The sequence below is a fragment of the Thalia democratica genome, chromosome 7 (genome assembly GCF_965202585.1).
Source record: "Thalia democratica chromosome 7, ktThaDemo2.hap1.1, whole genome shotgun sequence".
NCBI lineage: Eukaryota > Metazoa > Chordata > Thaliacea > Salpida > Salpidae > Thalia > Thalia democratica.
The window spans coordinates 49,078,713-49,092,306 of record NC_139171.1 but is presented as its reverse complement, the minus strand read 5'-3'; the positions used below and the strand labels follow the sequence as shown (position 1 = coordinate 49,092,306).

The window sequence follows — 13,594 nt, the reverse complement described above, 5'->3', positions numbered from 1 at the left end:
AAATAACAGCAAATGTGTGTATTGATATGCAAAGCATAAAAGTTAACTTAGTTTGACAAAATCAATGTTTGAAAAATGAAAATGTATACCTAACAAAAACTATATTAGCTTATGTCATATATACTGTTTTAATTGTGTCTGTACAAATTTAGATATTACATGCAAAAAACACACTTAGAAAATTATGCATAAACTAAACTTAAACTAACTAAAGTATTTTATAAAAAGTGGTTTAAAATATGAGCATTTTTTTAAGTTGGTGTGCATATAAATTAATTCAAGTGCAAAGAAAACTTCTAAAAAATTAAAATGTGTCAAAACAAAACTTAAATAAACCTTTTTTTCTTATTACTATACACTAAAACATAACATTTACAAATAAAAAATATATAAAAGAAACTTAGGTATAAAAAATATTGGAAAGAATATCTAAGCTATAAATAAATGACACTTTAGTTAATTACTGTGCATTACTTTTGTACAAAATGGGAAACATTTGCATTTAGTTTATTTGATAAATAGGTATAATATAACTAACTTATTAAATTCAAGCACTCTTTTTTCAGATAATTACTTGCTGTTGTAAAATAGAAGTTATTATGAAACTCAGACAAATATCCTGTTAGAATGCTAATCTGTCTTTTTCACATTTTTAAATTTAAGTAGTAACTTCTTCTAATTATTTTTAAATGTTATACAGAGACTTAAAACCAAACTAAACAAATTAAATCGAATTACCGAAAAAAAAATTACTTGAAATATATTATTGCTCAGCGGGCCACTTTTACATGCTCGCGGGCCACAAAACTTTCTTTCGCGGGCCGCATTCCATTCAAAAAAATAACGTGCTCGCGGGCCGCAGATTTACCCTTCGCGGGCCGCAATTGGCCCGCGGGCCGCAGTTTGCCGACCCCTGATCTAAACCAAGGTTTTCCAAAATTAGTTAAGGAGCAAAAAAGTTATGGGTAATCTACTAGGTCATCTTTAATAAACAGGGCGACTATTTTTTAGATTTCGATAATGAAATGAGTTTGGGAAACTCTGATTTAGACTAACTAACAACATCAGCTTAAAACTATATTGAAAAACTTTTTAATGTGTAAAATGTTGTAATTTTTAATTTATAATAAACTATTCATGTAACTATTCTTTTAACTGTAAAAGTTCTAAACATAAACTTTATTTTTATTTTTTATGCTAATACAAGTTATATTGACTGTATATTCCTTACATACATTTAAAAGTACAAAAGTCTGCCATTAATCAAATACAACTTAAAATTACTTAATAAGTTAAAATTATTAAGCATATTAAGTTTATGCTTATATATTGAACTGGTATAAAAAAAAGATTAGTTTAGATAAATTTTCTTGAAAATTTTGAAAATTTATACTTTAAAACTAACATAAGAGATTTATTCTAGTTATGGCTTCTATATCTTGGAACTGTTATAAATATGTATTGCAACTAGTTTAGTTAAATTAATTTTTAATTTTACTATAATATATACTTGTTCATCCTTTATTAGATCTTCTTTTTTCAAGTACGTTATAACTTCAATTGTATCTTTTTCAGCCTGGAATAGTGTTTGATGAAGTTTTTCATTTTCCAGAATCACTTTCTTGTAGTTATCCCTATATTTAAAAAAAATAAAAAAAATATAAAAATAGTATATTCTGTTGATCGTAACAAGTTCACAGCTTATCAAGAATAAATATATAAGTTCTTTTTTAAACACATTAAAAATAAGTTTAATTAATCATTGGTGTTATTTTTTTTTTGGTTCATAACTTAAGTCTTCAAATTTTACTAGCATTTATATAAAAATTAATTTTACAAGAAGACCAATAAAAAATCTCTATAGCTGTATTACTAAATTGGCACAAGAAAACGTCATAACTTTAATACTTTAAAAGACTTTTATTAATAAAGTAATTTAAGTTTATGATTTTTTTAAATTGAAATACATTTTTTATATTTATTTATTACAACTAACTTTTCTATCAAATTAAATTAAAAATTTGTTTCAGTTTTTTGCTACGCTATACAATCGTAAAAAATTAAGTTAACAGCAAAATATCTTCAACATTTTTTTTTGTATGAAATCTTAAATAGTGTTCACAGGATAAGCCAAGAGTCAAAGACAGATGAAAAGGCCACCACAACAGGTTAAAACCCGTTCCAATTATGATAAAAGTTGTATACAAAAGTTTTTATAATTCACAATTTTCTGTTTAGTTTAGAAGATTCTCAAGAAGCTCTTTTAAAATAAATAAATTAAAATAAAAACAAACTTCTATACAATCCATTATAAATTTTATTCATAACAATTTTATATTTTAACATGCTATTATGCTTTTGAAAATGTGTAAATAACAATAAAGATGAAGTTTAAATATAGCTATGTTTACTTCATTTATAAATATTAAAACAGTTTAACATATACTTACATATATTTCTTTATTAAGTAAAAATATCAATTTCACACATTTATAAAAGGGCACAGCATAAAAAGCTACCAAATTTAACAAATTAATTCGTTTTTAAAAGTTAAGCTAGTTTTTTACAACAAATTAAGTGAAAAACTGAGAAAAAATAAAGGATGCAAAATATAAGGTAATTGTAAAAACAGGAATTGCAGTTTTCTTTGATTATTGTATTCAGATATTAAGTCTATATTCTTAAAATTAAATAAAAATAATAACTTGAAGAACAAAATAAAAACAACAAAAAACTGTATTTGTTACTTAAAAAAAAGATAAAAACAAAAATAAAAGAGTTACTTAAAGGCATAGGGAGAGTAAGGCATTTATTTACATGTTGATCTTATTTTAAAGATCTTTAATCTAGCTTAAAGTTGCTTTTTACCATTTGTAAAATTAAAACAAGTTTTTGAGACATGAGGGTACAAAGTCGGAAAGCTCAATAAGTTCTTTGGACCAAAGTAAAAAGACAAAAAAAAGACTATTTCATTAAAAATATTTCCTCTCCTACAGTTTTTAAGCAATCTTTCTGAAACTTTCTCAGTTTAATCTCAACTAAACAATAAAAATTTATATTGTAAGATTTTTCTATACTTCAGTAGAATTTTTTTTTGAAAAAAAAAAAAAAAAAAAATTTTTTAATTTTAGTCATAAAATTCTGAACTTTTTTTTTTAATTCTTACTATACGATTTATTTTTTGTTAAAGCAACGAATACTTCCAAGAAATTTGAAGCAAAATGATCTAAAAATGAAGAAGAAGTTAGATTTTTAGTGAATTTTTCCAAATTCAGATAAAATCGGTAACAATTTATTTTATAGGAAATTTTTTATACAACTGACCATACCTCAAAAGTTAATAACAATTTTTTATTCTGTGAAAAGTATCTTACAGTATATAATTAGAGTACACATATAAGGTCTAATAATAACTTTTGTAAAAACAAACAATGTTGAACCCCCATATGCCCTTAACTACTAAAAATTAAAAAAAAATAGTGACAATGCTTATTTTTTTATACTTGCATTAACTATAAAATAAATTTCAAGATAAACTATTTTGCTCAGATAACACTTTTACTTTATTTTATAGAAAAAACATTTAAATTAATAATACTGTAATTAAAATAAATGTTACAAGAATTAAACTTTATAAACACTTTTTTTTTTCAGCAAAACTTTCACAAAAAATTAGTTGCTATGTTATAGCTAGTAACAGTTTTAAACTTTTCATTAATTACAAGTCAAACATAGATCAGTATTTCTTCTCAAATTTATTAACTTTTGGTTGCTTTTATAGTAAACTTTTTTATCACTGGTAAAACTTTATATATAAAGTAGCCTAAATCAGTTATTTACTAGATCATATGATGTGATACCAGCCAGATCTTGATTTGAAAAAAGATTTGCTGGGTAAATAGTTTTTGCAGATGTTGCAACTAAAATGCTGTAAATAATCAAAATCTAAAAAATTACTAGGGGTTCTACAGCTAACCATCTTTTTAGCTGAGCAGGTTATATTGAAAAATAATCAGGTCGAAAAAAATGCCTTTAAATAAATATTTATATCTTAATCTTTAATTTTGTATAGCTTGGATTAAAACAACCGGGGCTTAAGAACTTTTTATTTAAAAAACTACTATTTGTCCTTATTTTTAGTTGAAATTATATATTATAAAATAGTGATTATAATACGTATATATTTTGACATTGGAAATAAAGTAAGTTATATATAAACATTTGGAAGAAAAACCTCTTTGCAAGTGCTCTTAAAATTTTTAAAAGTCTTTAAAAATATATCTTCAATTTCAGTTACTTGAAAGTTGTTGCATTACAAGAAAAATTCCGACTGTAACAACTAAAAAAAAAGGACAAAAGCAAAAAAAAATTATATTCACTTTTAAGATTCTATAACTATTTTTAAAATACCTTTATTAGTAAAAACGAAAACTATATTAGAGATAATAAATATAAAATAAAGTACACAAGATCGTAAAAATAAAAAAATACTAGAATTAATAAATATATCCATAAAAAAGTTTAGGTAGACTGAAAACAACCGAAACCTGAACTCATTGCGGCTTTTTTGACAGACATCTAATTTGGCTTGTAAAATTTCAGATAACTTTTTTTCTGCTTCTTTTTCATCAATTACTTTTTCTTCAATTGGCTTTTTATTTGCTTTTTCATCTTCAGTTTTTTTACTGGAATAAAAAAAAATTAAAAACAGGCAAAGTTTAATGAATAAAACTGTAAAACCTGATTATGAAATTTTCAAAATAAAGTGTTTTAATGTGAAGGTAACTAGTTTTGAAGCAAAACAATTAGAGTTCTAAACTCAAAAAATTTAAGGATACATTATTGGAGACTTGTTTTTTTTTTTGAGTTCAGTATAACAGCAAGTTTTATCATAAGGGTTCACTAAATCTTATTCAAAAAGCTGGTAAAACAGGAATTTAAATTTAAAAAGTTTTTAACCATCCAAGGATTAGAAATGTTTATCATATAAAATTAATTTCAACAACTTTTATAATTAGAATACGTAAACTTTATTGACAATATAACTTTTAAACTTAATTTTTATCAAGTGATGTTTATTAACTTTAGTGTTTTAATTGTCTAAGGTTATTTACAAATAAATCATTCATAATTGATTATCTATTGTACTTATTTTATGTCAAGTCAAGTACTACGGATCAAAGCAATTTCAACTGTTGGTTTTAAATTTTTAGTTATTTATAACAAGATTTATCCTTTCAAAAGCATTTGAAAGGCCTAGAGCTCTCAATCCTATTATATTTTTACTGATCTGCTAAGATGCTCCTCCTAAATTTAGTTTTATACTGTTTAAAATAAATGTTTTGCATTTTTTTTTCAAAGATAGCACAATAAGACATTCTTTAAAAAATATATTGTATAGAATTTACTTAAATTTATGATCAAAAGAGTACCAATGATACCAACTAGTTAAATGATGTCAAAAATAAATAAAAGAAAGAGATGCTTAAATTAGTGGTTATCTAACTTTTTAAAATTGGTGTAGAGCAGAAGATAAGTAAAAAAAAACCTTATGCACACTACACCATTAAACTATAAACATTTCTTATAAAATTATTACTCATAATGACATCTTTACCAACTTAAAATAAAGTTTTAAAATCTATCAACAATAATTAGTGAAGATAAATTCAGATAAAAACTGTCCCAAAAAGAAATCTAGACGTTCTAGCAGTTAAAAGTTACTTATAAAATATTAAATATTATTTTCAACTCGGATCATTTTTGCAATATTGAGAGCTCTGCATACAGTTTAATTACAATATTTTCTTTCAAGTAGTTTATCTATTAAAAATTGAAAAACGTCTGACAACTGTTAGCAATTTAATTAATAAATTAGTTGCTATATCATCAAAAAAAATCTAAATACTTCATAAAGTAAAACATTATCAACAGGTATGTTTTTAGTAAAAGTTAAAAAGTATTTAAATACTTTTTCAAAGGCAATAGCTGAAGTCTTTAAATAAAATACTACAGTTTGTATTTCACTTTGAAACTGTAAGGTGAAGATATTATTAACATGTTTAAGAAAATATCCATACAGAGTTTTGTTGAAATACCTATTGAAATTTTCTTTTAATAGTTACTATAAAATTAAACAACAAAATTTATTCTTAAATATGCTTTAAATGAGAATAAAAATAAAAAAATAATGAAGAGAGTAAACAAAGTTAATATAGTAAGTAAATTAATTTATACACTTTTAAATATCATGAAACCAGTGTAATAACTTGCTTATAAAGACAAATTCATTTCACATTGTACTTAATAATCTTAACATAAATAATTAATTTTACCTTTAAATGGTACAAAATAGTATTATATATGTACATTTATCAATATCAAAGAAACAAACTTATCCTTTTTCTTTTCTTTGTTTTTCTTAAGTGCCATTACATTTTTTGTTATTTATATCAATTAAATTAATATAAACGCATCTATAAAACCAATGTATATAAATCAAAGCATAGTGAATTAATTAAATAAAGAAATCATTTAAGCTTAAAAATATATTGAAATAAAAACATTAAAGTTCATATTAAAAAATTATAAAAGGAGTACTAAACTTAAAAAATGTAAACTATATAGTTGTTTATACAACAACTTAGTTTTTATAGAATTACAATAACTGGTCATATTAAATCAGATTTGCAATTTTTAGATTGATATTATTGAATTGAAATTTAAACCACAGTTGCAAAAATCTTTATTTTTATATTGTTTTTGAACTTTTCTTAAACTAATTTAAGATGAATACAGAGTTTTCAATTAGTAAAATAATACTCTTGATTGAACAGTTTAAAAAAGTGCAACTTTATTTCTGTCAAGTATGAATCAACATTTTATAACATTTTAAAGGTCTGTTACCTTTAGTTGACTAAAAAAAATGTAATTTTTATTATTTACAATCTACCTACAATGAAATTTCTTATACTTCAAATTCAATTTTAATCTTTTAACTTAGATTTACTAAACTATAATTTTATTTAAGTAACTTATAGAGATAATGTTACAACCAGGGCTAAAAATGGTAAAATTCACCATAGTGTCATTTCAAATTTTACTTTTATAATTGTAATATTTTACATCTAAAGTCTAGATGTTGTAAAGTTAACAGTTTGAATGACACAATCACCATTAGTCAACAGAAATTGTTAAAACATAATCAAAATAAAAATATTAAGCTGAAAAGTGTCTGGGATTGTATTATAATTCTATTATGAGTACTCAGTTAATTCATTAAGTTTACTGAACAGTAAAATAAAATCAAGCACTCAAAAGTTTTGGTTTTAGGATATGGTGTACAAAAACCTTTTGGTTATCAAGTAATACACCAATATAAAGTTAAATATTTGGTAATTACCTAGCATGATGTTGTTAATATCAAACTTAAATTTTATTTTATTCGAGGTCTACTTTAACAACAGTTTTAGGCTAAAAATGACATGTTATAAATACATAAATATTAAAATAAAATTTATTTATCATAAAAAAATAAAACTTGAACATTTAATTGTTTTCAATTTACAATATAAATCGATTATATCAATACAGTACTGTAAAATTAAAGTGATTAAATACTTAAGTTTTATTAGTTTATAATAAATACATTTAACTATATTTATGTATTTATACAGTTTGTTTAAAACAAGTATCTTTTTAGACTAAACATACTAGGCTTTTAACATAGAATTTTAGCCTAAAATTAAGGTTAAAATAGACATCAAATTAATGTAATTTCAGTTTGATATTGATGTGACATCATGCTAGGTAATTACTAAATATTTTGTTCAGGACATTAAACTTGTCAGGACAACCTATATGTGACAATCACTGGGCTACAATATGGCAACAGTTCTCAAAGCTGTCATTAGTACCTCTATGCTTTCAGGCTACAAAATTTTTACATAATATTACACAATAACTAAACTAATAATGACTTGATAACCGAAAGGTTTTTTCGTGCACCAGGTCCTAGGACTACCAAATATTTCAAGCGCCTTTTTTGTTGCTTAATAATAATAGTTTCACACAAAAATACTTAACAATTACCAGCATTAAAAAAAAATGTTTGTCAAAAACAGCTAAACAAAAATAGGTCTTATTTTATTCTATAAAACAGTTGCGATCAAAAAATGCAATTAAAATAAAAATATTAAGAAATTTGCTTATTAGTGAAAGAAACTATATATGTAAAAATACTTAAAGTTATAAGTAGATTTATTATGTTCTCAAAAGCATTTATTTTACCCTTAGCTACTAAATCAACTTAGGGGATTGTTTTTAAGCTACAATATGATAAAAGCATAACAAATTTACAGAAAATTAATTGTATAAAAAAAAAAGCTTTAAAAAAAAATTCTGACTCAGATTTTTCAGCTCAGACTGACCTTTAAATATGATTTTCGTTATTTAAAAAAAAAGAAAAATTTTAATAAAATTCATGTCTCTAACACATTGATATTTCATGAAACTAACAAAAACTAGACTAAAAACAAAACTTTTTTTTAACGTATGTTTTATAACCAAATTTATTAAAAACATGGTTTTAAATAAAACTTACAACTAATTTTTTAATATTGCATAGATGTTATAAAATACTTTCAAAACTCTAACTGAATTTTTAACTGTGTGTATAAAACATTAAAGAAAGTTTATTTTATACGATAGCTTGTACTTAAGATATACTAAATAAGCATACAAATAAGTTAAATCAATACAAGCTTTTAAACTTGGAAAAAAAGTTATTATATATTCGTTCTTTTAATAAAATTAACTGCTTGTGTTTATATTTCAAACCTTTATCAGTGAACTTAACTGTAATTAAAATTAATTCACACTAGTCTGGAATTTAAAAACATGTGCAACTTAAGTCTAAAAATCTGAAACTCTCAAAACCAGAGTTGTTAAAATGCTAACAATTACTATGGTAATTCAGCAATGAAGCGTATAAACTTTGGTTTGTTTTAAGTTAGTAATTTCACGCTCGAGTAAACAAAGCAGAGCTTTTTAACATGTCTGCTCAAAACTACTTATAATAATCCCGTCATATCTACTGTATATTTAAAAACTTCTATTAAATATATCTAAGACCTCTTATTGTTTATATATGTTTTTTATTTTTCACAAAATCTAAAATATCTATTATAAGTTTTAAAGTTTTACCGTAATATCTAAAGCAGACTTTAAAACTACCCTTAAATTTATCCAAGATTTTTATTTATTTTACTCCTGAGCAAAAACTCCGGAAAATCTATGGAAGCTTCAAAATGTATTTTAAGAACCCCAACATGAGCTACATGCCTAGAATAATTTATATTTACACTGTGAAAATAAAGAGAAAACCTTTAAAGTATAGTGTTACTAAAAGTTAATTTAGCTTTTAAGTTTTTTATTCCTAAATTTTTCTCTCTTTGAAAAGACATTAAACTGTATCTATAGAGTGTAGTGCAAGTGTACCACTTGATAACTGAAATATTTTTCCGTACACCAGGACCTGGTGACCAGGTCCTTAAAACGAATTTTTTGACCGCTTTTTTTGTCGTTCAATAAGCAATTTATTTTTATAAAAAAAGCGTTTTAAGTGCTATAATAAGTATTAAATATATGCTATAACCTAGGGTAGAAAATAACTGTGTGTAAGTATAAACAATTTTATAGATCTGCTTATAACAATAACAAAATTTTAAAAACATTAGTCATTAATTTATTTTATTTTAACGTTTTATTGGAGTTCTATTTAGTGCTTAAAAACATAGTAGTATTGCAAAATTATTTTTTGTTTTTAGCTCAAAAATAATTTTAGAAGTTTAAGTTTGTAACTAAAATCTACTATGTGTTTTTAAAAACAAGCTTTATTAAAAAACATTTATAAACTAACCTTGTTTTAGCAGCTTTATTTTTTTTATTTATTAAAAATATTTAGTTAAACTTTTAATTTAATTTTGATGTAGTATATAGAAATTAAATTTATTCTTTTTAACATTCTGATATTTCATTGGTTTTATACTTAAAAAAATAATCTATAAAATATAACTGCTTTAAAACAACTTTTGGAAATAATATAATTTTTATGAGATGTGTCTAAAAATTAAATAAATAAAGCTTATTGATCAGTATTTGATTTAGAGTAAGTTTAGTTGCTTATAAGTATTGCATTAATAATCGAAGCAATTCAGCTGAAATAAAATATAAAACACCTTCAGAAACTTTTTAGTTAATGATATAAAGTTTATATATAAGAAAACTTAGTTTTTAATTTGTATAATTTTATTTAAAAAATAATACTATATACATTTTAACCTGTTCAAATTATGGTTTTTAAGCATTTCTTTTTTAAAATATATTCTCTATTTAAAAAAAAAACTACCTACAATAAATGTTTAAGTAAAAAAGAATGAATTTTATAATTTATTAGGTTTAGGTAAACTTCGATTTTCTTTGGTTTATTACACTAATTTTATTGTTTATATGGAGTTAAATTACTAAAAACGTACAAAACTTTTTTTTAATACTTTGCTTATAATTTACTTATACGTTTAAATTAGTTTACAACGTTTTAATTGATAAACAGCATATACTTTTAAGTTATATGAAATTTGAAAGCTAAAAGGTTATAAGGAATAAAATAAAAAGCACTTTAAACAGTACTGCGGTAATTTGAGTTTTTTGTAAATGAAACGGTTGTAAATACAATTTTTTTTACATATATACTGCCACGCTTTAAATGTAGCCTAATTATTTAAAAAGTTTAGATTTAAAAATTAATAAGCAAATAATACTTTAATTATAACCGCTCCCAGTTGAAAATTAAACTATGGTCACAGTATGTATTTTAAAACTTTTTTTATCATAATATGTTTTTATCTTATACTCTTAAAAAATTGCACTCAGAAACGGAACCTGCCTTCACTTGGAAATTTACATTTTTAAAGCATTTGTCTTCTTTAAATGGTTTCACTACTACAAAAAATGTACGTGTTAGGTTGCAGTGCAAACCTTTGGATGTGTTGTTTTTTCAACTCTTTAGTGTTATAAAAACCTAACTTTTTTTGAAAGTCTTTGTTCTCAGGATACAAAACACTAGGTAGCTCGTACTTTAGTTTAATCTTCTGTCTCTGGCAATCAGCAGTTTTCACAGCTACTCTAAGTTCATTAAAAACATGGGAGTAAGAAAATAAGTTTGTCATAAAAGCAGGTTTCTCTTTTACATTAACTTTTAAGGTATCTAAACAAAAAAAGTTATGTTTTTTGAAAACCGAAGATTATATTTTTTGTTCTACTGAAATGAACGATTTGTACATGCTTTTACAATGCAGAGAGAGGTTATATGTATTTTTCTTTTCTCAAGTTTATCTATAGAAACCCAAAGTTCACACTTTTTTGGATCGCCGTCTGAGCTAAGCACAAGTGATAACTTTTCATCTGAGATACAAAAATACTTTGGATCATATTTATCTTACACACACCAACACTTTTGATCTTATAGCTTTAGAGCTTTGTGTTCAACACTATAGCCTATGACAACGTAAGCATGGTTTAAATCCTTGTAGTTTTCATGCGCTATTTTAGTTTAAGGCACAGATCAATGCACATGACAACTGAGCTTTTGTTTTCACTTTTGAACTTCAGTTTATCTATAAAACGGTTTTTTGAGTAACTTTTTCCAAAATAATATAGTTTATTAAACGACAAAAAGATGCTAAAAATATTTTGTCATAGTACCTGGTGCACAATGAACTTTTCGGTTATCGAGTCGCACACCACAGATAACTTTAAAAGTTGTTCCTAGGACTAGTCAGATCAGGCAATAACTGAACGATAAAAATGAAAGTAGAGGCCAAGTTCCTACGGCACGCTGGTAGGAATTGTTGCAAACTTGTTGTACACGTGCCTTTTCAAAAAGACGCTAAGCAAAAATTGCTTTTGAGTATGGATTTTCGATCAGTTAAGCAAAAAGTTTTATCCCCAAACATAGTGTTGTAAACATGCTTAAAAATAGGTGCTAAAAGTTACGGGCAGTATTTAAATCAACAAAAAATATCGGCGAAAGTCTGCAGAACAGAAGTCCGGACTTTCGTTTGCCGTGAGACAAGCTCAAATTTAACAAAAGGGTTGATCATGCCAATTAGATCATCATAACTGATGATAAATGATGATCGAATTGGCATGATCAACCCTTTTGTTAAATTTGAGGCAGTATTTAAACGATTACAAACAGTTTAAATCATAAGAAGGTTTAAAAAAACTTTTTGGTTTGTAGTGAACTAGCATAAATTAATGAGTTCTTCTCTTTAAATTGCAGTGAAGTCTACTAGTACTGTTATTGGTACCCCTTTATTAAAAATTCTAAAAAGAAATGCTATAAGTTTGCCTCTTTGCTCAACTATTCGAGCGGTTTCAGTTAAGAACCTTGTTTAAAATCGCTAAGTAAAATAGCTTCATCTTTAATAGGAATGTTTGATTTAAGTTCTGTAACGTTCAAAATTTTACTAATGTAGTTTTTATCATGTTTTACTACACTGAACTCTTCTGTTTGATTTAAGTTATTCATATGTTAAATTTAAGCGCTGGTTGAAAAATATTAAAAAGTATTAAATTTTTAAATGTTTATATTTACAAAATTATGTTTGAAGTTTATTACTATACATTCAAAAGATTGACAAGACATATAAAAACTTATGAACTACTAAAATCTTATTTACAGTAAACGAGTATTTAGTATAAAATATATAAATAATCTTTAATTTAGAACTCCAAAAAAAAAGTCATAAGAAATTAAACTGACAAAACATATAAAAACTTATGAACTTCTAAAATATTATTTAAATTAAATGAGTATTTAGTATAAAATTCATAAATAATCTTAAATTTAAAATAAAAAAAAAAAAAAGAAGTAAGAATTAAAGTAATTTATTTAACAGTATGTAACCTGTAGACCATTAAGGCTTCTTTTAGTTAGTTAAATTGCATATTTATTTAACTATCTGTTATTTTTTAAATTTATGTAAGTATTATTTTTTTTTTGTAAGCAAGTTTTTCATGGTTTAGTACTGATTTATTGAAAAAAAATACTAATATTTAAACAACAAAAATAAGATTTTTTTTTGAGAAAAAACTTAAATTAAGTATATGATAAGCTAGATAGTTTATTATTCACTAAAAGTTTGATAAAAAGACGTAAGGAGTAAGTAATAACAATAAGTCTTACATATATAGTTTTACGTATAAGTTGTTTTTAAATAATTAAAGAAAATTGTACGAAGAAGATAAAAAGTTAATTTCTAAAAACTAATATTATAATTTTTCTACCATTTACTTTTCTTATTTAAAACTTATTTAATAAGCTATTTAGCTTAGATTGTTTACATAAATGTTTTTTTTCCATACAAGTAAATCCAAATTTTTCTTAACAAAGTAGTTAAAATCCAGTTGAACGTCACCAAAAAATTCATTATGACGTGACAGGAGTAAGGTAACGAAATCGTGCTTGAATATTCTCCTGTAATTAGTTAAACAAGTTGAGATTATTTTTTTAGCAAATGACAGTTAAGTT

At 23.9% G+C, this 13,594-nt stretch overlaps 1 protein-coding gene across 1 annotated transcript in view; it reads right to left on the bottom strand.

The window, feature by feature from the left end:
• The window catches only part of LOC145840602 (basal body-orientation factor 1-like), a 36,117-nt gene extending 29,639 nt beyond the window's left edge, over positions 1 to 6,478 (bottom strand). The window contains exons 1-3 of the mRNA XM_082947909.1: positions 6,395 to 6,478; positions 4,548 to 4,685; positions 1,511 to 1,634 (exon numbers count right to left, since the gene is read on the bottom strand). Coding sequence (XP_082804035.1) covers positions 1,511 to 1,634; positions 4,548 to 4,685; positions 6,395 to 6,432 — 300 coding nt within the window. The 5' untranslated portion in view covers positions 6,433 to 6,478. The remainder of the gene's footprint in view (positions 1 to 1,510; positions 1,635 to 4,547; positions 4,686 to 6,394) is intronic.
• Positions 6,479 to 13,594: the final 7,116 nt, after the last annotated feature.